General features: G+C 42.1%; 1 protein-coding gene and 1 long non-coding RNA gene across 6 annotated transcripts in view; one reads left to right on the top strand and one right to left on the bottom strand.

The window, feature by feature from the left end:
- PARVA (parvin alpha) overlaps window positions 1-24273 on the top strand; it is a 63203-nt gene that overhangs the window by 3196 nt on the left and 35734 nt on the right. The window contains exon 1 of one of the 4 annotated variants that reach the window (XM_085224093.1): window positions 24211-24253. The exons of the other annotated variants lie outside the window; for them this stretch is intronic. Within the exon in view, the coding sequence (XP_085080219.1) occupies window positions 24226-24253 (28 nt within the window). The 5' untranslated portion in view covers window positions 24211-24225. Of the gene's footprint in view, window positions 1-24210; window positions 24254-24273 lie in introns of those variants that run through there. 4 annotated transcript variants of the gene reach the window in all.
- LOC146544225 (uncharacterized) lies at window positions 10220-18442 on the bottom strand. Of its 2 annotated transcripts, none has more exons than XR_014883358.1 (3): window positions 18175-18442; window positions 15624-15742; window positions 10220-14932 (listed from the first exon to the last, which is right to left on the bottom strand). It is a non-coding gene; the product is annotated as an uncharacterized LOC146544225 (long non-coding RNA). The 2 variants fall into 2 exon arrangements; XR_014883359.1 differs by having other exon boundaries at window positions 15624-15725.

The raw sequence follows: 24273 nt of genomic DNA, 5'->3' as shown, positions 1-24273 counted from the left end.
GTAGATGGAAAACAAGCAGCTTGGGCCAGTAAATTGAGTAGAGAGCAATTACTGCTTATGGTGTGGGCTCAGTCAATTTTCCAATTGATATGACATCGGTTTCAGAAATTTGACAGCTCTTCATCCTAGTTTACTTGCTGTTGATGAGCAGGAAAAGGAACCAGTGTTCTTCTAGCTTCTGGTTATGATATTTCTTCTTTGGTGTGTTCTGTTTTGATTTCAGTTGGGTGTGTGAAGTCACAGTAGTAGTGTTTTTGTGTGTGCCCAAGGGACAAGTATGTTAACAGCTTAAGAATCTTGTAGACTTTGCTAATTCTTGAAAATATCATTCAGTTTCTTAATCTTTACTTTGTTGCAGTCATGCATTTGAAAAAATGATACTAACTGAGAACAAAGTAAAGACTACCAATGAAGCCTAAACATAGGGTGATGAGAGCATTTGAGGTACTTGAAGTAAAATTTGTGTCTTTCTGGAATCCGTGATTGAAGTGCTTTGATGTGTGACTCTGACAGAGATCACACTTCCACCTGGCTGTGGGTGCTTACCAAAGAAACAGGTTTTTTTGGTACACGAGTGTCCTATGTTAGCTGAAATATTTGGCTTATTTTCTTTGGACTGCTTCTGTGACTTGTCTTTGAGTAGTGCAGGAGAAAATTTGTTGAAGAATTTGTTGGGCAGTGAGGAGCCAGATGAGGTTTAACAAAAGTAAGTGTAGAGTCTTGCACCTAGGGAGGAATAACAGCATGTACCAGTACAGGCTGGGGGCTGACCTGCTGGAGAGGAGCTCTGCAGAGAAGGACCTGGGTGTTCCTGTGGACTACAGGTTGGCCATGAGCCAGCAGTTTGCCCTTGTGGCCAAGAAGACCAATGGGATCCTGGGGATGCACTAAAAAGAGCGTGGCAAGCAGGTCGAGGCAGGTGATCCTCCTCTTCTACTCTGCCCTGGTGACGCCTCACCTGGAGTATTGTGTCCAGTTCTGGGCTCCCTGGTACAAAACAGAAAGGGATCTCCTGGAGAGTCCAGCAGAAGGCCACAAAGATATGAAAGGGCCTGGAGCATCTCCCAGTAACCTGGGTCTGCTGAGTAACCTGGTCTGTTTAGCCTTGAGAAAAGAAGACTGAGAGGGGATTTGATCGATGCCTATAAATATCTAAAGTGTGGAAGGCAAAGGGAAGATGCCAGACTTATTTCAGCAATGCATGGCAAAAGGATGAGGGGAAATGGCCACAATCTGAAGTATAGGAAGTTTCCCACAAATGTGCGTAAGAATTTCAGAGTGTGGGTGATGGAGCTGACCAGAGAGGTTGTGGAGTTTCCTTTTCTGGAGACATTCAGGACCTGCCTGGATGCCTACCTGTGCAACCTGGCCTAAGGAGTCTGCTTTGCAGGAGGTTGGACTGGATCGTCTCTAGAGGTCCCCTCCAGCACCTACAATTCTGTGACTCTGTGAAAAATCTCTGTAGACAATAGACATGTTCTGCTCACCTGCTTGTTTCTTGTGTGGGGGATTCTAGATCAGCTTAAATACTTTGTAGATGTGTTTTTTGCTGCTGCTGTCACCCGATACCATACGTAATATGTGGATTGGAAGAAGAACTGTCAACTCTACTGTTACGCTTGCTAATATGCATTGGTAATATGTAGCACAAATGAAAATGGGCTTCTGTGTGCTCATTCTGTCCTGGTGCCTTGCAGGCACATGCTGTATTTCCTTTGAGGAGGAAAAGTCGCAAGGAAAGCTTTATCAGCACCCTTCTATCTCTGCTTTCTGTTTGTACTGCGGCATATCAGCACATCAGCACTGGGCTTTCCTGCACCATCAGGATAGCTGTTGCTCTGATGTCTGCCTTAATGTGTTCTACCTCCAACCTCAGTGCATAACAACTGAAATGTGTGCATAATCTTCTTTCCCTACTGCTGCTGCATACCACGTTCACATATCCCCAGTGTACTGGCAGGGCATCACAGCCAGCTGTGCAGCTGGTGCTGGGCACAGCCTGCCCCTCTGCCCTTGGAGGAATACTGCCTTGGTGCCAGTCCCAGAAAGCAGATAGAATACTTCTGCTGAGTGGGAGGAACGGGGAAAGTGGAAAGAAAAGCAGAGGGAAGGCTCACCTGCTTCTTTGTTGTCATTCTGTTGCTGCGAGCCTTTCTAAGCACAAGGGCAGGGCTTAGGAAAAAAGTAAGGAAGAAACTAATCAGGAGGAGAGCAGTGGTTTTTGTTTTCAATCCTTTGAAACCAGATCTCAGGATATCTGGAGGGGGTCCTCTGCTCTGAGGGTTGAAAGGATTGCTAGTGTTTCAGTGCCTCTGAAACACTTCTGTCAGCATAGACAGAAAACTCAATTGTTGCTTATGTTGTGATGGCAATAGCCCTCCTGACACAGCTCTTGGGCCTGGATTAAATGGCAGTGTTGGCACACTGTTAGCTGGTGTCCCCTGCTCTGCTGGGTGTGCACAGGTGCTGGAGCAACTGCTGTGGCTTTTGGGTCTGCCTCTCTCCTGCCTGTCTGCCTCCTCCCTCTGCAACTATGCTCTCTGCAACCAGCAGGAACTGATCAGCACTGTGAGATGCAATTCGCTGTTAGGTGTTTGTTACTGCTCATACACTAAGTCAAGGGCTGTGTATTAGTTCAGGCACTATACTTCCAAAAACTGTGGCAATAGCCCCTGTGTGCAGTAATTTATGGCCCAGAGTTCTTCATCTGTATGTCTTGCATATTTTTATAGCTTTTTTTCCTGCTATTATCTGCATTTTAATATTTTTGATGTTTCAGTTTTGCTAGAACTTATGATCTCATTGCAACGTTTTTATCTAGTTCCCTTTCTCTTTGGTTTTGGATTCAGGAAACTCGGCTTATGTGGGATCTTTCTGTTTGTTTGGCTTCATAAGCTTCAGGAGTTTCAAAGATGTGAAAATCTTTCTTCTGACGTTCTGCATTTCTGAATTTCAGAAGTCATAGCTCATTCCTAAATTATTCTAAAAAATGTTATTGTTTTCACTAGATTTTCGGTCACGAAATCCCTGAACACCAGGAAGGTTTGCCAAGGGAAGAATTTTGCCTCTTCCTGTTTTGGTGTTCAGAACTCATTTCTGGCAGGTGCCAGGGTCTAGGCTATGCTGACCCAGGATGGCCAGTAACTTGGTTGATCTCTGAATGCCTGCACATGGCCATCAAGCCACTGTATTTGCATTTGACTTACATTATGTGGGTAAGATAGCTGCTACAGAAACATGCCTTGTGTTTCCTGTATTTTCCCTATTTCAGTGGTTTCTTAATTCTCAGCAATTCGGTAGGTTTCACACAGAATAAAACTAAATCTGTACTCGGTAGGTTAAGGGAAGGAGGTGGGCCACAAGCTGCCGGTTGGACTGTGATACTGTAGAGACAAGCAAGCTTGGGTGCAGGTTCACTGAACAGTGGATATTGGAGGGGGACCTCTGGAGATCATACCAAGGTGGAGTGCTCCTGTTCAACATGCTCATGCCTCTGGCTGGCCAGGTATGGTGAAGGTGTGGTGACAGCATCTTTTGTCAATTCTTTTTGCTCTCTGCTGTAGTTGACTAAATGCATACCAATTATCTAGATGAAAGGCAAAAAAGAAGATGAAAGTGGTGAAGTAAAATCAACATTAAACAACCAGGTGAAGAGCTTCCAAATTACAGGACAGAACTGTGGTGAGAAGAGAGCTAGCTAGATACCATTTCAGCCTGATGTGCGTTTATCTCCATGTTAACTTTTTGTTTACATCTCCAGACTTAAAATATACTATCTCCAATACCAGGCGTGCACATAAATATTCATTCAGTCTTCAACATGAAGATAACTATAACAAAGTGAAGCTGTAGAAAACAATAAAGATGTCCTCACTTTCATCCTTAGTAATGTGAGCATGCTGTTAAGAAAATCTGTAGTTGTAGGTTTGTAGTATTTTCCTTAGCATTTAAGGAATCTGTCCTGAAGGTAAGAGAAGAGTCCAAGACTCTAGCCAGAGAGAAGTTCTCTCTGGGTTTAGTTAGTTTGTGAGGTTCTAAATCTTGAAAACCTCCAGCCTAAACCCAGCTTCCTCTAAGTGTCAGTCTGTACTTCTATGAGGGTCCCTTGAACTAAATGTCTGGGATACATCTTTTTTCTTTTCCCTCTTTTATGTCTTCTGCAACCATTAAGCCATATCCCATGGAGAATGAATAGTTGAATATGGGACTTTCTGCCTTTCTCACTGACATTGAGGTAAGGACAGTGGGTTCTGTTGTTACTTTACTGTAACTGCAATCAAATACTTCTTAATTTAATCCATAGTTTTGCAGTCTTCTTCAGCAAAATGCTGATGCTGCTGGAGGTGAAGTCATTAGTTGCAGAAGCACAGTTCTTTATGAAGAGAAGTTCTACAAAAGCAGTAGTTGAGGCGTTGTTTAAATATTCGTTTTCCCATCTACAGCTTCTGTTCTCTTCCTCCCACCAGTTCCTTGCGTGGTAAATTTGACTTGTGTTATTCATGATAGGCTCTTAACGAAAATGCAAGCAAAACCAGAAAGAGATGTATGTTGACAGGACAGCTGACACCATGCTAGGTACAGTCAGTGCTGTGCTGGAAGCAGCATGATGCCACTTTTATGAGAGAAGGAGCTGGAAAGCAGAATATTTTGTGGTACTTTGCTGTTTCACATGCAGTTCTTCCAGTACAGGCTGGGGTGGGACTGAGGCTTTGCATATTGTCTGTGTTCCTGATGCCTTCCTTCTCCAGCTCCTGGCAGATCTGGTGCTTCTTTGAGTACAAGGGAGTAGAAGCTTTTTAACCTGCTGCTCTTCACTGTGCTGCTTGATGAAAGGACACTTGGAACCTTGCTCTGTATTTGTGTTATTGCACAGCTTATGTTTGGTGTGTTAATACTTATTAATAGATAACATGACTCGGTTTTAATATGCTTAGCCCTCGTGGGACTGGGTGTGTGTGCATGTGTGCTGAGTGAGCCAGTGAGTTAATTCATTTTGGTGACCAGGCTGAAACACAAACAAAAAATGTCTTGGACCAAAAGCAAAATCAAAGCAGCAGCCCTATGTGGATCCTTAGCTTTCCATGCAGCTATCCCTTGGCAACCTGTGCTCAGGCCAGAGAAAACCAAGGACCATGGGGAAAAAAAAATAATTAAAAAAAGAGAAATGGGAATGCTAAGTGGTCAGGAGCGAGTTACTGAGTTGTATTGGCAGAGCTGTATTAGGAAGATTAGCCACCATCTGTTCCTCCTAATCCTGCACCTGGCTCTGCACTGTGCCTCTGTTCAACCAAGTGATGGTCTTACTCAGTATTGAAGATTGGCAGGGTTAAGTAACAAGACTCTGCGGTCTCCCAAATGTGCTGCTTCTTGTTTTGTAGAAGCCTGTCTGAAATAACTGCACGTAGTGCCATAAGACATTCTTACTTATGTGAATTTAATACAGAATTCAAGATAGCACGCTGGTCATGATCTTGCAATACTGCTGTTCTTCTAGACTTTTCATTTCTCCTCACGATTTCTGATTCGTGTATGTATTAACCAGTGCATAGTTTACCATTACTGGGTAATATCTTGTTGATCTTGTTTTTCTTGATTATTTTTGCAAAAGAAAATTCCTGGAATATTTCTGCAAGTCATTCTTAGTAGCTGGAGTCATTGGCGAGTCCTTTTGGCTCCTCTGATTGTGCTTCACGTAGATCTGGAGGTGCCTTTCCTGTTACATGCTCTGGCACAGCAAGCGGTCTGTGGCACTGAGCTAGCGCTGGGTGAGCTTAACCTTCACTAGTAGTGAACCTATGAAATGCCACTTGGAAGAAGGGAATTGAGAGAGTGTGCAGGAACTCAGAGCTCAAAAGGGCTTGTTTTCCTGGAATCATGGGAGGCTGAGGCTTGGGTGCTAATCAGCTGTGGGAATGTTGCGGGCCACATGGCTCTGCAAACAAGCAGGCATATTTATTCGCAAGTAGCCAGACAAGACTATAGACAGCCACTAGACTGCATGTGCTGCAAACGTGGGTGTTAAGGTCAGAATTTCCCAGACAAGGATGTCTAAATTGCCATGCCCTACTTATCCAACTGTGAGCTGGATTAATGAAAGGGAGAGTTGAGGCGGAGAAGTACTTTAGGTGCATTTACTGGGAGAAGAGAGAGATGTTTTCTTTTGTATCTGTACAGGTGGCCCTTTTGAAGCAAGCCAAAATAAGCTTCCTCACCTGGGTAACGGCCTGAATAGGTTGGCAGGGTGTGAATCCATTTTCAGTGTCTGTAAAGAAAAGCATAACGCTTTGCCATCACACGGCCTTCCATTTATTTTTTTCTTACTAAGTTTCTTCTTAGCCCATCGAGTCAGGCTGGGGCCTAATGTGTTTTTTTTTGTTTTGTTTTGTTTTTTTTCTCGTAACAGTAGGCACTTTTAAAGCAGCAAACTATTAGTAGTGAGATATTGGTTTAGAAGAACACTAGTGCGCAGGGAATTCTAGAGCAAACGAGGCAGTGCTGTCAATGGTTCAGATTGTTCTTAATTACAATAATGACATTATAGGAGCTGCGGTTGCTGCTGGGCACAAAAGAAGATAATGATAATGTCAGGGCACTCGGAGTAAATGCAGCATAACGTACTGCAGCATCGGATCCAAAAGATGATACGCCTAACTTGTCGCCGGGGTGCGTGAGGGAGAATGGGAAGAGGCCGGAGCGGTTTTGTGGTAACGACGCAGTTTGGGGCCGCAGTTCTGTCAAGTCAAACACGCAGCAGAGCAGTTGGAGCTCTTCGGCTGCCGGCAGCGCTCCGTCGCAGCTCAGGAGGCGGCTCGGGTCGGGCTGCCCATGCTGCCGCGCTGCCCCGCTCCCCGGCGCAGGGTGCAGGTGCGCCGCGGAGCACAAGGTGGCTCCAGCTGCCGGGGGAAGCCGCCGCCGCCGTGGGAGCCCGGGCAGCCCTTCGCTTCTCGTGTGTCGTTCTCGAACTGCTTCTCCCAGCGGGTTTTGTCAGACGCTGTGAGCTAAGTTGCTCTGAGTCCGGGGTAACAGCCCCACGTCGACACCTCATCCCCGTACTGAGCTGCGGAGACAGGCTGTGGAAAACACTTCGTGAGAAAAACACTAAGAACCTGATGGGTGAGGGAGAAGCAGGATTAGAGGATCAACAAAATACCTTGAGTTGCTTGCCACCCTGCAGTCTGCAACAGCAGCATTTTTGTTTTCAGGGTCTTTTAAAAGTGAATTATTTTGTCATTTCTATTTCCATCATAACAGTGATTGCTGACAGCCCCTCCTTACACAGAGTGCTTTCATCCACACCTTTCTGAGTATCCAGAGATTTTTGCAGGTCGGGAAGAAGTAAATATTTGTTTTATCCCTACTATCTTTAGAGAAATTGAGGCAGGAAAGATTCATTGACTTGATGTGCTCATGTGCCAATCTGCAGTGCTTCCCTTTCCTAATTTGTCTTTAATTTTGTTTCCTTATTTTTTTTTAACTTGTTTTTGAATTCTCTTTGGCACGCTTTGATGCAAAGGTGAACTTTTACTCTATATATACACATATAAAAAACAGCTCACTTGGTACTTGATTTTTTTGTGTGTGAATTAGGCAGAAAAATTTGTAGGATGTACTTTTTTTAATTTGCTTTACACACTGCTGCAGCAGGCATTATGCTGGATAGATATCTAAAGAAATGCTATTTCATAATTAGCTCCTTACCCCTATTAAAAAAGAGGGGGATTTGATTAAGAGGTCTAAGATGATTTACTTTCTAATAATCTCTCCTGAAAAAATATCAGCTGTTAAAGTCAAATCTGAATCTGCCACATTACTTATTTTAAGTCTAAAAGCATATAGTTTTCCTCTCTGACATTCAAGAGAGCAAAATAGATGAGCCAGAATTACTGCTACTACCTGCAGTTGATATTAAAAACAAGGCAGCACAAAGCCCCACGTGGAATTACTAGGTTCTTATGCTTGCAGTTTTCCAAACTGCAACAAACCGATTTTGTCAAAAGTTAACTGGGGGCAGGAGTACAATGAGTAACTTCCCAGATCTAATCCCCTTGTTCTTCATTCAGACTGACACCCCTTAAGGTCAAGGAAAGCTTTGCCTGAATAAGGATTGCAACAACGAGCCCTGGTCCTAGTACATATAGGGCCAGATTGTGGGTCACAGCCAGCTTAGAAGCGTCTAGCTCCAGCGAGCTCACATCTTGTGCATAATAGGCAGATCCTTCACACTTTACTACGATCCTTTATTAACACGTCAAATACAGAAGGCAAAAACTGACAGTATTATGGCTGTTCAAAATCTTATTAGCGTATTTTTTTGTTTTGTATTTCTGAGCTGAAATGATGCAAATGTGGCTTCAGAAACATCGCCCTGTTTTCACGAGAACATAAAGAAAATAGAAGTAATCAAAAGTTGGAACTAAATTCTTGGATAGTTTGGCCAATTAATAAATCTGCAGTCACAGAATAGTAGGTCTGTGGGCTGGAGCTGGCTCTTAACTTAATGTTAACTTAAGTTTAATTAGCCAGACCAGATGGAAGCTAGCTAAGCTTCACATGAAGGCTTGTGGGGAAAAAGGAATAATCTTCCATTTTGTTAAAGGAACTAATACCACAGATTAAAGTTTGGTGTTCTTTTCAGAATTTAAGGAGTGGATCCACAGTGGCTGATGGCAAGAAATAGCTTGAGCACTAACAAATTAGCTTAACTCCTAGGTGGCTAATAGCTTTGCTTCATTCGGTTCCCCAGTTCAAATCATTGGTCTCCAATTTCAGGCATAAATCCCAGAGAGATAAGAATGCTTGTATTTTGTTCTTCCATCAGGAAAGTAGACCTCTAGGTAGGCGGCTACGTAAAAATGAAATTTTGGGTAAAGTTTTCTCATTCAATTGAGTAAAATTACACGCTGTTCATATGCTAAGTGCTTGTGATCAGCATAGATCTGATAGACTTCATAATTCCTTGCTTAACAATAATCATGCAAACAGACAAATCAAGTAGAGGAGTCAAGAAACCATTTGTGTCCTTAAAGAGTTATAGATATGGATCAAACCCCAGTGCGCTGAGCTTAAGATCTGTATCAGGTACAAACTATTATAGGGCTTGAAAATGGAGAAGAGTGAGTGAAAAATTGGTTTGTCAGGTATGCTGAGCTTAAAGTGTAGCTACAGGAAATGACACCTCTTCAAAATATGGTAATTAAATTTGATTAAAAAAAAAAAAGAAAACCAGAAACTCAGAAAGAAGGGGCTAGGTTATGCTAATTGCTCGAGTGTTTAACAAGTTTTTGGAGGTGCTTCCCTCTGATTTCAGCAAGGCAGTAGAGACTTCTTTCTGGTCTGAAGTAACATCCATAGCAGAAAAATAAAGAAAGATAGCGTTGCTCTGAAACATCCAATGCCACCTTGCTTTCCTTGAAAGTAAGGAAAGTCTGCAGTAGATAATAAGTATTTCAACTTTGATATGTCATCTTTGCATATCTTGCTTACAGGGGATGTACTTATGCAAAGTTTAGTGTGGGATAGAGGGCAGCAGACAAGCACCTGTCTTCTGAATAAGATTCGTGTCTGTCTGAATTTGAGCAGCTGTTTTCAAGTCCAGCACTAGAGGATTACATATCTAGTAGACTTTACCAGCTAGGATTCAGGCATCTGTAGGGCTGAAACTGTCTTTTCAACACCCAAATACATACGATATCTAGATACCTAAAAAGATACTTAAGTTCCCACAAATGTTTCTTAGTCTAATGCAGGATATTTTAAAACACATAAAAGCGAGTCTTCTGAAACTTACTGGAGCTTTCTTATATTGTATAAAACTTTTTTGCTACTAGACCATCTTGTCTAGATTGTCACATCTGAACTTTCCCATAGCGGCCAAAAAATCCATTACCATTTGATGGCTGCATCACTTAAGTAAAATTATGTGGATGAGATCAGGACAGTTCTTGTGAAGAGTTAGAGTATCTCACAAATCTCAGTTATCTGTACTTGCTGACAGCCCCAGAAGAGAAGACTGGGGAACTGAAAGAATGTGAAAACTGCAACCTGTTCATGATTGCCGTGTGTGGATCCATGTAGGGTATGTTCAGGTGAGGAAATCTCTGCTGTTGTTTGCTGTAGCATTTTCAGAGCATGGATGAGCACAGCCCCACACTCTGCAAAATGCACAAATGCAATAAAACAGTTTTAGGGCAAAAAGCCTTTCTACTGTATCAGCTGAACTGGAGCACATATGGGTTTGGAATCCTACCAAGTACTTTGAAAGTTTTTTTTCACATATATGTGTGTTAATGATTTGCTCTCTTTTTCATTTCTAAATAATTATGTCCTGGGGACATAAGACAAAGAATTTTTCTAATCACTATTTGCTAGACAAAATCCATCTACAGTTACTGAATGGTGGCATTGAAGATACCACAGTTATTTTCCATTTTGTGTTATTGACATAGTTCAGATACTGCTTGGTGACAAAATACTTGAAGGGAAATAGTAAATTTAAAAAACAATAGTAGTTGCAAATGATGGAAGTAACACTTACCACGTGGCTTGCTTCAGCCTTTGGAAAACCCAGAAAAGTGTAAAAGTGCACAGTGCGCTTCTTGGAGAACTGCAGGTATTGTGCAAATAGTTGTATATTTTCCTGGTTGGGTGAAACTTTACCCTATGCATCTTAACAGCAACTTCTGTTTTCATATAAATGCCCATTGCATTTGGAAAGTGTAGTGGAGTCCAGTAGGACTTGTCCCAACAAGTACATCTGAAGAGAATGATTAGGAACAGAGCCGTTCATTTACCCTTGGTAGCCACGTGTTGGAAATTGTCAGGTGAAAATCATAGTCTGTTTTTTAAGGGCATGAGTAACTCCAAATTCTGTGTTTAATAAACCCCTATTACAAAGAGCATTGTAGAAACCAAAGTTTGGGAACTGATCTTTTCATGGAAGTATAATGCAGTGTGAAACTTGCCAAAAACTAATGGATCGTTTGCAGGAAATTGAAATTTAAAGTGGATGAGTCAGTCTACTTCAAGGCTGAACAGTTTCCACTGAACTTAAATAATGAATGCCAAGACCCAGAGACAGCACAATCAGCTACAGCAGTTTTCTTCAGTTGCTTCAGCCAGATGCTGTAGTGGAGTCTATGTTTAGCAGAGTTCCCTTTGTCTTACAGTTAGTTTACCAGCCTTTAAAAACATTCTCATGCATTCTTGTTGCCATCACTGAAACCCTTGCAGAAGAAGCAGAAGCTCAAGCATTTTTATTTATTTTTTTTTACTACAGCATGTGGATCAGAACGTGCAGTTTCTGCTTCCAGGGATTTCATCTGCAGAATGCCACTACTGTTTTTTGTAACTTCATTCTCCAGAAAAGGAGGAGATTGCTTCTTTGTTCAGAAGCAATCTCTGTTAGCTTCATTCCCTCTAAAAAGAGACAGGTTGTTTACTTATTATGTGCAAAGATTCTAATATACTTAATGAAATCAAACATTAGGAGGAAAGAGAGAAAGAAATGATTGTTTCTAGTTTGGACAAGTCATGTGCTCAGAGCATATTTATGCAGCACTGCTTTTGACTTTTACTTAGTACCTGGGCCCAAAATGAATCTAACTCTTTGTAGGAATTCAAGAAGAAATGAAGTGTACATGCATGTGTATGTGGCTTAGATATCTTTAATGTGAGCTATTGTACTTGAAGCCTATGCCCATAAGGAATGGCTGAGGACATGAATGATCTTCTGGTGAATCCTCAGTTCTTTGCTCTTGCAGAGAGAGTCATGTTCTCCATCTGGAATCAGTAGTGGTACCGCATGAGCGTTTCTGAGCTGAAGAGAGCCTCTGTGGGCTTTAGGCCTCTGGGTTCATGCAGAACTGAATGTCTCTCCATTTATTCACAGTTGCTCATGGGTATAATTATTTTCTCACATCTGCCATCTAAATAGAAATGTTAAATCTGGATCGTTTACATTGATTTAAGATTTCACTTAATTAGCTTATTTTTAAGTAGTCTCTCTAGTTAAGGGAGAGAGACATAAAAACTGGTTAGCAGACGCGAGAGCAGCAAAGCACTTACACACCAGGGATGTGCAGCTGGAGAGGAGTTTGAGAAGAGTGTGAACACATATGATGGCTCTTCAGAATGCTTTACCAGCCTCCAGCAATTTGTCTTGTGCAAGTCCTTGCATGCACATCTACCGGACTTTCTCCAAAAACCTATCTTGGGTGAATTTTCCCATTTGGCAGCTGACCGCATGGAGTTGTGACACCTTCAGTGGGTTGCATGAGGAGTTTCTCAGTTTTGCCATGAGCTTTTTAGAGATCCATCCCTTAATATAAACTGTGTGTGTTTATCTATTTATTGGAATACTGCTTTTTGACTGTATATCCCCTGTTCACCTTCTCTAGTGAATGATCACGTGGTTCTGAGGATGTGTGATTTCGTGTGCACAGCAAGGCATTAGAAAGCAGGACTGCCTTTGTCTTCAGTTTGAGCACTACTGCTGTAGTTCCATTAGCCCTACAAGCGGAGTGAAGGAAGGAGTCCTGCTCTTGTTGTAACTCCTGGGGTGTTAGGCCATCCCAACTGTTTATGTGATTGTAGAACATCCGAGCTCAGAGAACTGATGTAAGTTAGAACTAACCCTTGGTAGTGATTGGTTACTTTTAATCTCAGGCTCTTCTCTGATGTAATTTGCCATAAGGACCTGTGAATGCTTATGCAAGAGATGATGGGTGATAATGTGGGAGTGAGAAGGAGCAACTAGTTTGGGAACAAGGTGTGATGAAAGCAGTGCTCATGTAGTGGCACAGGTTCCTGCATCAGATTTGAATACTTGCGTGCCTCAGTTTCTAGCTACACAAAATGGAGTGACGATGAGAATTTCTTTTCAAAGAGCTTTTTAGTTAAAAAATATTATGGGTTAAGCGTGAATGTGATGAAAGGTGCTGGAGACTAGGATGCTTTGGCAGGAAAACAGCCATTGGGCATGACTGGTTTCCATTTGTTTTGGAAAAGTTGTGCACAAAAGAACTTGAATTCAGATAAATTTTTCACTTTTTTTTGAAGGGGCTTTGGGAAGAGCAAGCATGGAAGGACACTGGAGTTACTGTTTCACTGTACGATGTTCCTTCTCTGAGAAAAGTTACGTTTTTGGCTGGTGTGCGGGCGAAACTCAGCAGATAGGGTTAATTGTTACAGTGCAAGCGACTGACAATTTAAATATGAGTTGTAGCTTTTTGACCCTATTAATCATAGAACTGCCTGACCTATCTTGGTTACTGTAACAAAGCTCCTTTTTTTAATGATGAGTCATGAGCATATTTTAAATTAGATTTCTTTGAAAATAAAAAAGTGCCATGATTGCATCTTAAAAACATTTTCTAAGCTAAGAATTTAGCATATGTATGTCAGCATACAGTGCAGGGGGCTTACAGTAAGACAGCTTAAATGAGGACTAGATCCAAATAAGAGCAGACTTGTGAAGAAAGTCTATGGGCACATTTTGGGGAGTGGCTGGAGAACTTCTGCTTTAGGTGAAGGTTCACTCGTGGGCACTTTACCTAGAAACCAGCTTGGGTAATGTTTCTGGTTAAAGCAAAATGTAGGATTTAAAGCAAGGAACCAGTGATTGTGAAAATTAATTCTCGTGTTGTTTACTCTACAAGGAAAGCTCCAACTATGCTCTAATTCATTTGCTTTGCTTTCCAAAAATATTTATAGAAATTAAATAAAAAACATTAAAGTATTTCACGAAAACAGTTGTGGGGTATTTTTTAAAATTTTTTAACTTTTTTTATTTTTTAATAATGCCATTAAAACTTCTTTGGAGGGAAGAAAAAGCCCTCTGGAGAAGCAAAGCCCTGCCCTCTGTTACAGCCCAGCCAGACAGGGCCGTTAACCCGCTCTGTGCACAGCATTTGTGGAATTGCAGCAGTGAGAAGACTGACCAAAGCCTGACAACATTTAATTCCAGCTGTTGCTCAGTTTGAAAAAGTGCATTTTGGAGTCTGTAGGCCTTCAAATGCATCAAGATATTTAACTCCTCCGTGCCCATAGCAGCTGTGCTGCACAGGCCTCCAGGAGCGGAAGCGAACCCCCCCCGCAGCGCTCAGTGGCCGCTGCCCGTGTGCATGTGTGAGCTGAGGCGCAGCCGGCCCGCTGCTGCCACGGCCTCGCTCTGCGCCTCGGCCTTCCCCAGGACTCGCTGTTCGCCCTGCCGGCTCTCCTGCCAGCGAGTTTTGTTCCAGCCTTGCTCCAACGCGTTTTTCTCCCGGGGACCGGTCGCTTGTTAATTTATCTATCAGATAAGCAGTTGCGCACAATTAAAAGCCTTCTTTGGTCGTGTTCGCCCTCGCCCCTCCCACGTGTTTTCCTGCCATTCTGGTGACCCTTCTTTGACTTCTGTTACCTTTTAAGAAGTGGCGGGGATCGGGCGTTAGGTTGAGTTGTGAAATACTTAACCCTCCTGTCTCCTCTCGGAAACACAGTTCTGCGTGTACAGCTGGCACACGGCTTCTTGCAGAGCCTTTTAGAGGGCTTTTTGTAGAGAAATGTGACATCTGATGCCTGTCTCCAGCTTGGATTGTGGTAGATGTAGGACACAAAAAAGGTGAAATAAGAAAACAAATTTCCTTATGCTCCAGATACCACGTATCTCCAGGAGCTCTACTTCTAGTGCTTTAAAAATGATTTTTGGATAAAAAAAATCCGCTGTGGGGTTCCATACTTTATTCAAGGAGTTAAAAGTCTGGAGCTGCGCTTGATGAGCCAGATGGTCTTTAACAGTAACATTGTTCATATTGTTTAGATTATCCTGTTGCAAGTACAGTGCCTCGTTTACCTTTTATGGAAGAAAGTGTGGAAAATTGACCACAGATGTAAGTAACCAAGAATGATGGCTGAGGCAATTCTAACCAGGCCTCCCTCTCTAACACGCCTGATCCTGCAGATAAAAATAAATAGAGAAATGGGCAGCAGCATGAGAAATATCTAGTGTTACCTATTTAAGTGTTTAATTTGAGCTCTGTGAGCTACTAAAATCTTTATTTTCTTAGACTGAGATTTCTTCATATTGAGCTGGTTTCGGTCTTTCAGTGTAGGCAACCTGAATGTGGATTTGTATCCAGGTACTAAATAGCACATCATTATAATTTTTTTTCCATCCTGTTTAAAAAAAAAAGGGGGAGGGAGAGAAAGGCATGGGAGAAGCCAGCTACACTGACCTCAAACACTGTCTATGGTCCAAAAATCTTCATGAGAAGATTAGTACCCATTTTGTGCTGTAATGAGAGCACAAACTCCCCATTAATGATGATTTGATTGGTATCAGAAGCAAAGGCTGTGCCAAATTAATTAGGGGTAGTTCAATTGTTCCTCCTAATAATGGAGTGCGGAGTCTGTGAGGCATCTTGCAAGACAGTTCCAGAATGGAATAAACTTTTTTAGACAGGTACTTCTTTTGTGCAGTATCTAGAATTGGAAAGTTCAGTGCTTAAACAGAACAAAGAGAAAATGCTACAAATGAAAGCAATAAAGCCCTGTTTTATAAAGTCCTTTTGTCTCCTATCACTTTTCCTTCTCTCCCTCCTTTCCTTCCTCTTATTAGGAGCTGCTGTTAAACCGCATTTACTTACAGCAAGTGGTCTGTTCTGGAGCCTCTAAGCTGATAGCGCTGCATTTGCATGCAGGTGCTGCTGGGGCGGCTCTCAGCCTCTGCCTGCCCTTTTCTCCATGCTCTGGGAAGCAAAGAGAGCTGTAATTATAAACCAACAGGTTTACTGTGCGAGTGCCCAGAACCTGGAAATCTCCTGTTTGTTCATCAGAGCAGGCTGGCTGTTGACTTTTCAACAAAATGGTAGATTCCTTTTATTGTTAAAGGTGACATCTTCACTTTATAGCAGTAAGCTTCCATTGAAGCCTTGAATCATCTAGGAGGAATTTTCTCTTGCCAGTATGGTACTTTTGAACTTAATTTTGACAGCACCTGTTTCTAGAAGCATGGACTGAGCAGATTCTTTTAGTAGTGTTTATAAAATACATCCTTAGAAAATTGCCTGAAAAGATTTTTACAGAACTCACAAGAGACCGCTAAGGGCTACACAACATACAACATTACTAATGTGAAGCCAACTGTCAACACTTTTTCCTTCTGAGGAGCAAACAGGCTTCTGAGGCAGAATGTTCAGTTAATTTAAGGTGCCAGTACGTGGCTCATGAAAGCTAATAGTCCTTCTTACATTTTTTTAATACTTGCATTTAAAATATGATACATTGAATTGGGCACATGGAGGATTGTTTTTCAGTGTTTAACTTTTGGTTCAGCTCCCTGTGGGACCCAGAAAAATCCTGCTGGACATACCAGCTCTGGCTCTGTGCCTCGGGTTGTAGGGTGGGGAAGGGGGAAGCCACAGAAGTGCAGGTGGGGAGGAAGTGGCAGCAGCAGGACTGAGGTGAGAGAGTGGAAAGGTGACAACATCCAAGGGCTGGGGTGATAGCCAGACGTACAAGGTGACAGGTGACCAGCTTGCTTCAGAATGAAGGGCTGATCAAAAGGTGGTGCCCTAGTGTGTTTGTGGAACTTATTCAGGCAGAGTAGGGGACTGACTGCAACTTGTGTCTGGGAGCCAGCAGCCCCTGAGTGCTGACCCTGACTCTGTTCTGAGGCTGCAGGCAACTTCTCATTTTTGTCTGTTTTCCATATAACAGTAATAATGATCATTATCTGCATCAGAGTGATATGGTGAGGATTAGAGTGCTACTGTAGTTCTTTAACAACTGGGATTTATTGGCCCTTGTTTGTACACAGAGTCAGCAGATGCTTACCTCAGTAACAAGTGCAAGGTTTTACTTTGTTCCTGTTAATGCCATGGAGCAACCACAGCTATAGAAAAAGGGTACGAACACTATCCTGGCTGCCTCAGCAGACTTGTTAATAGCAATTGGGCTGCACAAGTGACTAAGGACAGTGTTTACCTGACTTGCATTCTAGTACTAACGAAAATGGATGCATGTGAAGAAAAGCAGGAGCTTTTGGATCTGTGGTTATGCCTGCCAGCATAACAGCAAATCTAGGATTAATTTGTTCACAAATGTAGCATTTCATAGAGTTCTAAAAGTGAGTTTGGAGCTCTCTGGAAGATCAGGTTTTGTGCTTAAGCTGAAGAATCATTCAGCCAGGCATTCTCACCTGCCTTCATCTCATTCAGACTAAAAATAAATACTCAGATGAATTAAAGTCTGTATTTCAGAATAGAGTTTTAAAACAAGGTGTAGTGGTATTATGATTTCTCTTATTGGTATTCCGGATCATAACATCATGGCTTTCTAAGCATGGATACAAATTTCCATCTAGATTAATCTGCCAATTTAAGATTTGCAATAGCCCAGAGATTGCTCATTAGATAAAGTGGAAATACTGATCACTGCCAGTACTCTAGAGAAACTCAGATAGGAATAGTTCTTATTTGTTCAGGGCCAATTGAATAGACAACAGGGGAACAGAAGTGCCACCCCAGGCAGTCAGGACTCCTATGTGCTAGATAGTTTTGATTTTGCTGTTACAAACTATCCTATGTGCTGACAACGTGTAGCTGTAGGAATAGATTTCTTTTTACTCACTTAAGGGATTATTTGGTAAATTTTTACAGAAAGAGGGCAAAGAGTGCTTAATGAGTTAAAGCTAACCACTATAGTAATTCCTGACTCGGTCTCTAGAGGGTAATCTAAAAGAAGAGGTGGAAGTCAACATGACACAAACATTTATAGTAGGTTGGTTTTTATACCACTACTGTTGTTCTTACGGGCCTCCATCTGTAAGACGATCAAACGATCTCTTTAAACCCAGTGAGACCTTCCTCTTAAACTCGTCTTCCAAGTGATGTGATGTATATTGTGTCAAATAGATCAGAAAACAGAGGTTTGTGGACCCAACACCCAACCAATAATGCATAGAAAAACTGAAAAGAAGCTTCTTTTGCTAGCTGTCATCAAAGCAGACTGTGAATCCAGATAGGAGCCCTCTGAGACCGCATGGTGAAGTGTTAGGTCACCCAGGTAATGACCATCAGACGGCTCCTTGAATGGACCACGCACTTGGAACATTGACACCAACATTTCTTGAATTAAAATTCAGACATCAGGGATTTAGAATCAGTACCAGAGTTACATAGTGGGCTGGAGACTTACCTTTCTCACTGTTCCAGAATGTGCCCACGTAAGGAAGTGCTGTAAACTCTTGGAGACAACTGTCCAGCCCACAGATACTTGCATGCAGTTTGGTAATGTCCTGCAGGGGTTTGGAAACAGTCCTGCTTGATTTGGGATCGCCTGAGTGGCTTAGTCAGCAGTGCTGACAGTGACACGACAGCACCAAACAGCAGTGTACCTAATGATCATATACACTGACTTGAAAAATTGCTGGCAAGTTAGAGCGCTGAAAGTGGAATAGAATAGTCTGTGTGATGGACAAGAAGATGTTTGTTTTGCTGTGTCTACGTGGTAGTTTGACTTGTTGCTCCGCATCTGTTTGTGTGCGTAGGGCTGGAGGAGTGGAGCTGTGAATACAAAAGACTTTGCAGCAGGACACAAGCCCTAAGCTCAAAAAAACATTACTTGATTTGTTGAACATACTGAGATTTGCGTTAAAAAATATGAGCTCTGCTTAAAAATTAGATACTTTTATTTATAAGGTGTTGTACCTACTACTCCTTGTTTTTGTCAGATATGCTGGGAATTTCCTTTTTCACAAACAATGCCTGGTAGAAGCATGTTTCCGTGACTAAAGCTATGATGAGAGCATCTGCCTTGTCTGGTTTCAGGAATAACCTACACATCAGCTATGTTCTACCAAGAACACGAGGACTGGTTATTGAGATGAATGGTTTTGGTTAATATGCACCACAAATTGGGCAAAAAAGATGCCTGTGCATTTTAGTTCATAGATAATTATCAAGAAATTGTGTTTGGAGAAAAATAATGTATGGTTGGGGAATAGAAATGTACGCCTTGAACTTCCTATCCTTAAAATATAAATCACTGCAAGTTCCAAAGTGCTTGCATGACTCATATGCCAAGGTCATAGACCAAATTTGCTGATGGAGGCAGGATGAAACAAACTCGGCTGCATTTTTATGATACTTTTCCTGCTGCTCCCAGTGTTTTATTTACCCAAAGTAACACAATTTTCCAGAGAAGTGTAGCAGCTCCAACATATGGAACTGCTATCTAGTTCAGTGCATAGGTGCAAAACAGCTTGGGAACTGCGGTGTGTCAGTAAATAGCTTACTGCACGTCAGGGAAAATAGTCTCACAGGAACCATCTTGCCAGCTTGGCAATATTCTAGCAAAGGAGATTGCAGGATGGAATTGGTGTATTAATGTAGTTTAGCGAATAGAACCCAGACCTAAAGGAAATCCAACTCAAGTAACACAAAGACTAAATGGAAGGCAGGGAGAGAGTAAGAATGAGGGGCTTGTTCACGTGCAGGTCTATAAATCAAGGATTTTTTCTTTACCCTGGCACAAACTGTGAGTCCATTTTGGACGCCCTTGTAAATCAGTACGCTGTTGTTTTTTTGCTTGGGAAACAATATACTGAGCAAACTATTCAGTAACTGATTGTGCTGCCTTTACTCTTGCTGAGTAATATTTTTGTACTATGAGAGAGATCAGCAGGAGTTAGGATTGAGGTCTGATCTGCAGACTGGTTTTATGTCGCTGATCTTTTGCTGACTTTCAAGTCTTGTCTCTGTTTTCGGAAACGTCGTTGAGTTTAGATTTCAATCCAGTGTTATTTACACAGAAAATGAGAGGAGAGTAATTCCAGCATTAGATCTGAAATGTCAGCATGTAACAGCGAGCCAGGCTCTGGGTGAAGGTTTCACACCTGAGTAAAGCCTGGTTTGATGTCAGGGAGTGGCTCTTGTTGTTTGAGGCTGCCTTACCCAGCCTTCAAGTGCACTGTTTGCACCTACGTTTGTTGTAAAGGTACTGTTTATGATATAAGCTGTAAAGAAGTGTGTATGTTTACAGCTATAACATCATTCTCTTTCGTCCACGCATTTAAGAAAAAAGCTGCCTTCCTGCACTTGGTAACACTTGTGCCTTGAAGGTGTGCTGCAAAGATCAGTAATGCACTGGGGGAGCTGTGGGCCCCCCAGATCTTGTCAGCATCTCTTAAGCCACCTGTCAGTCATAATATAGGTGATGGGATTTTATTTTTGTCAATTAATTTTTTGCAGTTGCCGGATAGGTCTAGTTAGAATTGCTCCTTTTGAATGACATTTGTCAGTGTTCACCTGTGTTATTTGCGAGAGAGACAGTTTGATAATTGCTGTAAATATAACAGTGATGTTTGTCTCCCCTCCCTTTCATTACATAGCCTGTTTGAGAGTAATTCACTTCTGGATTTAAGCTCTCGTAAATGAGGAAGAGAGAGGAGGTTACGTTGATGTCAGCATTGATGTTGGCATAAAGATTAAAATCAAGGTGTCCAGGAAGGTGACCTTTAGCCAATAGCACGTGCTTTGGAAAATCACAATGAAATATTTGCATTTCAGTTTTGCTAAGTGAATAGTGCACTGCTTGGGCAGTATCTTGGCGTTGATTCACAGGGCTTCGTTCTGGTTGTGAAAGTGATGCAGAGGGGCCTTAAAACAAGGCTGCTGGAACAGCTGGGAATTTCCTCAGTGCAGTGAAATCTCAGCTTAAGATGGGAAAGTTTCACGTCATAGATATCCTCACTTATGTAGACTGTGGAAGGTGAAGAGCTTTTCAGTGAGTTTGGCAATTGGATTTCAGAAAGTGCAGCAGACCCCTGAGACCTTCAGTGACAAAATAGTGTCGTTCATGCCCTGAGCCACCCTTGAAATCCCAGATGCCAGCCACACGTCATCCTTGTGAGGAGTGGGGAAGGCAGGAAGCCTGTCTGGAGGCATCTTTTCCCAGACTGCATTTATACAGTGACAGTGTTTGACACTGCCAGAGATCCAACCCATAATTTCTGGGTAGCTGAGCATTTTATGTGATTCCCCGTTTGTGTTCTACTTATGTATAACATGAGTTCTGCCTTCTCATTCTTTGTGTACGTGATTCCTGGCATTTGAAATTCAGACAGATTAGATTTAGATTTTTTTGTAATGAACCTATATCATTTTGTGTGCTGCATACTCCTGAAATAGCCTGGGAGAACTTGAGAGGCACTATTTGTGTCTGTCATGTAGAGATGTAAGAAAATATCTAATTGCTTTCTTCTTTCTTTTGTTAGCTCTTTCCTGTAATTCTAATCACCATTTTACTGTAGTATTACACTACTGAGCAAGGCATGATTTCAAAAGATGGCGTGGTTGCTGTATTTGGAAGTGGTGATACTTAAAGAAAAAGGCTTGGAGGTCTTTACAGCACATTTTCTCCTTCTGGCATCTCAGATCACAGTTTGCAAAGTAGAAATAAATCTGATGTGATTCACTGACAGGAGGTTTCATTCATCCTTTCCTGGTGCTGCTTCCTGACCTCAAGAGAATATAATATGGGCATGGCACTGCTGTGCTGCATTGTGGTTTGTATAAAACCAGAAGTGGATGCTGACACTGCAATGCATTGCATGTAGCAAGGGAGAAAAGGACTGGGAACATTTGGCAATGTTTATTACTGCAGTGGTGAGATACTGGGAGTCTTCTACATCACTCCTAAGTCTCTATCACTTCTGCATAGAACAGAGTGAGTGAGGCAGAAGCATTAAGGAACTGGGCCTATAATTTTCCTGTTAAAATCAATCAGTAACAACAGTAAGCCAAATTCTCTTCTGATATCAATCCTTGCTCTTCTGTTGGCCTCAGTAAGGCTGTGCCCATTTACAGGAGCTGAGAATGAAGCTGCTGCTTCCTTCCCAGCCTTTTTGATGACCTAACACAAGTAAAAAAATGGCCTTAAACTGAGATGGGGAGATTTAGGTTAGATATTAGGTGGAAGTTTTTCACTTTGAGGGTGGTGACGCACTGGAACAGGTTGCCCAAGGAGGTTGTGGATGCCCCATCCCTGGAGGAGGCATTCAAGGCCAGGCTGGATGTGGCTCTGGGCAGCCTGGTCTGCTGGTTGGCGACCCTGCACATAGCAGGGGGGTTGAAACTCAATGATCATTGTGGTCCTTTTCAACCCAGGCCATTCTATGATTCTACGAAAAGTCTCAGGTCTGGGTTGTTGGCCTATATTGGAGGCAAGCCAGTCCTCACACAGTCAACGCTTTGAAGAAGATCCATGAATGAGGTTCGGTAAAAATGCCTTTTTTTTTCCTACTATCTGGATTTTCTCAGAACCTAGATAATTTTATCCCATTTGCATCAAACATGCAGGTAGCTTTAGAATCCTGCATCTGTATTGTTTCTAGGGAAGCAAAATAAAATTACAAATGACAGTAATTGACATTACATGTTTTAATTAAATTTTCTCCCCTGTGAACCAAAACCTTTTAACCAAGCATTGCAGTGCTATTTCTGTATTTATTTGTTACATGGGTTAATGTGCTATGTGGCAGATATGGTATTTATCCATTTTCACAAATTAAGCTATCAGTGTCATGTTGCCTTTGAATCGTTTCCTGTATTGATGGCTGAAGACACTTGGAAAAGATTTCAGTCCTCCCTGGCTACACTTCTCTTTTTACAGAGCTGAAAATGGTGGGATTGGAAACGAGCCCTTAGGAGCAGTTGGGGGAGATGGTCAGCCCGGAGCACCCTACCCATGTGCTGCTTTATCCCAGCAGTGATGGCTGCCGAGGGAATAGGGAGATGCAGACTGTCTGCATGATAATTTCCTTGCAGCTGTTGATGTTAGATTATGGGAGTTAGAAATTAAGTCCCGCTTGAGTTTGTGTTTATGGTAAGTGAAAATGGATTGTGGAGAGTATAATTAGAAATTCCTTTCCTCGGTGTTCCTGTCCCCAAACCATACATTTCAGAGTCATTGCTATTAATTTTTCACCAGGTTATGCCTTTGAGAAGACAGCTTTGCTTGAGCCAATTCAGAGCTTTCTTACCCTGCTGTAACTATACGTATCAAAGCAGTTCACATGGATGCGATCTTTTAGCTTTTAGGTACATAAATATGCTCATCATAAAACAGATAATTTTCATTTACTATTTCTGTAAAAAAAACCCAGCTATTTTTGTGGATGCGAAAAAAGCATCACTTTATAATTAGTCACTTATGAAATAGGTGTAATATATGATGCAGATTGTGGCTGCCTCAGACTTTGTGAATATTTTTAACACGTAGAAATATCTTCAGCATCCTTCTTTATGATTCCAAGTAGAACTTGATTTTCCTGAGCTGTGTTTACTTTATTGTCGCAATCTTGCTTGAAAGATCTGTAGGACACTTAGGATTCTACTCAGAGATGAAGAAAAGCTTAGTAAAGCAGCTCAATATTGTCGTTTAATTGAATGCTGTTGTTCAGCAGTCCAGGAGTCGGAGCTGGGAGCCCCATTACAGCTTGTAAGTAGTGCAGCAGCAAATAGGACTGTTGGCAGGGAGAGGTTTCAGTGAGAATGACCCAGTAACTGCAAACTGCTGTATATCGGAGAGTCCAGAGCTGGTAAAAAGTTTGACTTCAGGACTCTGATGAGGGCTCAGTGTCTCTTTTTTTGCAAGAGATCACATCTGAAATGAAACCTGGGGAGGGATTGTTGTGTAACATGGCTGAATAACTCTGAATAAGAAATTTGTTTTGGTTCTCCATACTTGCCCCTGGTATGGTAAATGAAGTTCAGTTGGAAACTAGAAAGGTACCACTTTCTAGTGCTTAAAAGTGAGCCAGGGGTATGTCACTTTTCTCATCCCTGCTCTAAATTGAACAGAGATGACAATTGAGTAAAAACGTGCTTTAGATGTGCCGTTTGAGTGTTTTGTTCAGTTATGTGTCAGATAACAAAAGCACACAGTCAAAGCTGCAACTTGGCGTTCAGAATGCAACTCACCAAGCTGCACAAAGCAGATTTAGCTTCTTTTGCAGATGGTCTATGAGTCTCATGTGGCATCATATTAAATTATATAGGCAGTCAGCCACTTGTTCTGAAGTGATGCTCTGAGCTGAGAGTTGCGATGTGCTTGGACCATTCTGTTAGAAAACAGGTCTGACAATACAGCAGCAGCAAAGGGGCCTGCAGAGCAAGGGGCTTCCAACACCTGTGAGACTGCAGTTCTCCCTTGGATGCACTATGAGGGTGGCCTGGCAAACCTACGATGGGCTGTGGAGCGTTTTGCCCTAAAGGTAGGCGATTAGACCTGGCT

Source organism: Meleagris gallopavo, chromosome 5 (assembly GCF_905368555.1).
Source record: "Meleagris gallopavo chromosome 5, MGAL_WU_HG_1.1, whole genome shotgun sequence".
NCBI lineage: Eukaryota > Metazoa > Chordata > Aves > Galliformes > Phasianidae > Meleagris > Meleagris gallopavo.
This window is presented reverse-complemented; position numbering and strand designations above follow the sequence as displayed.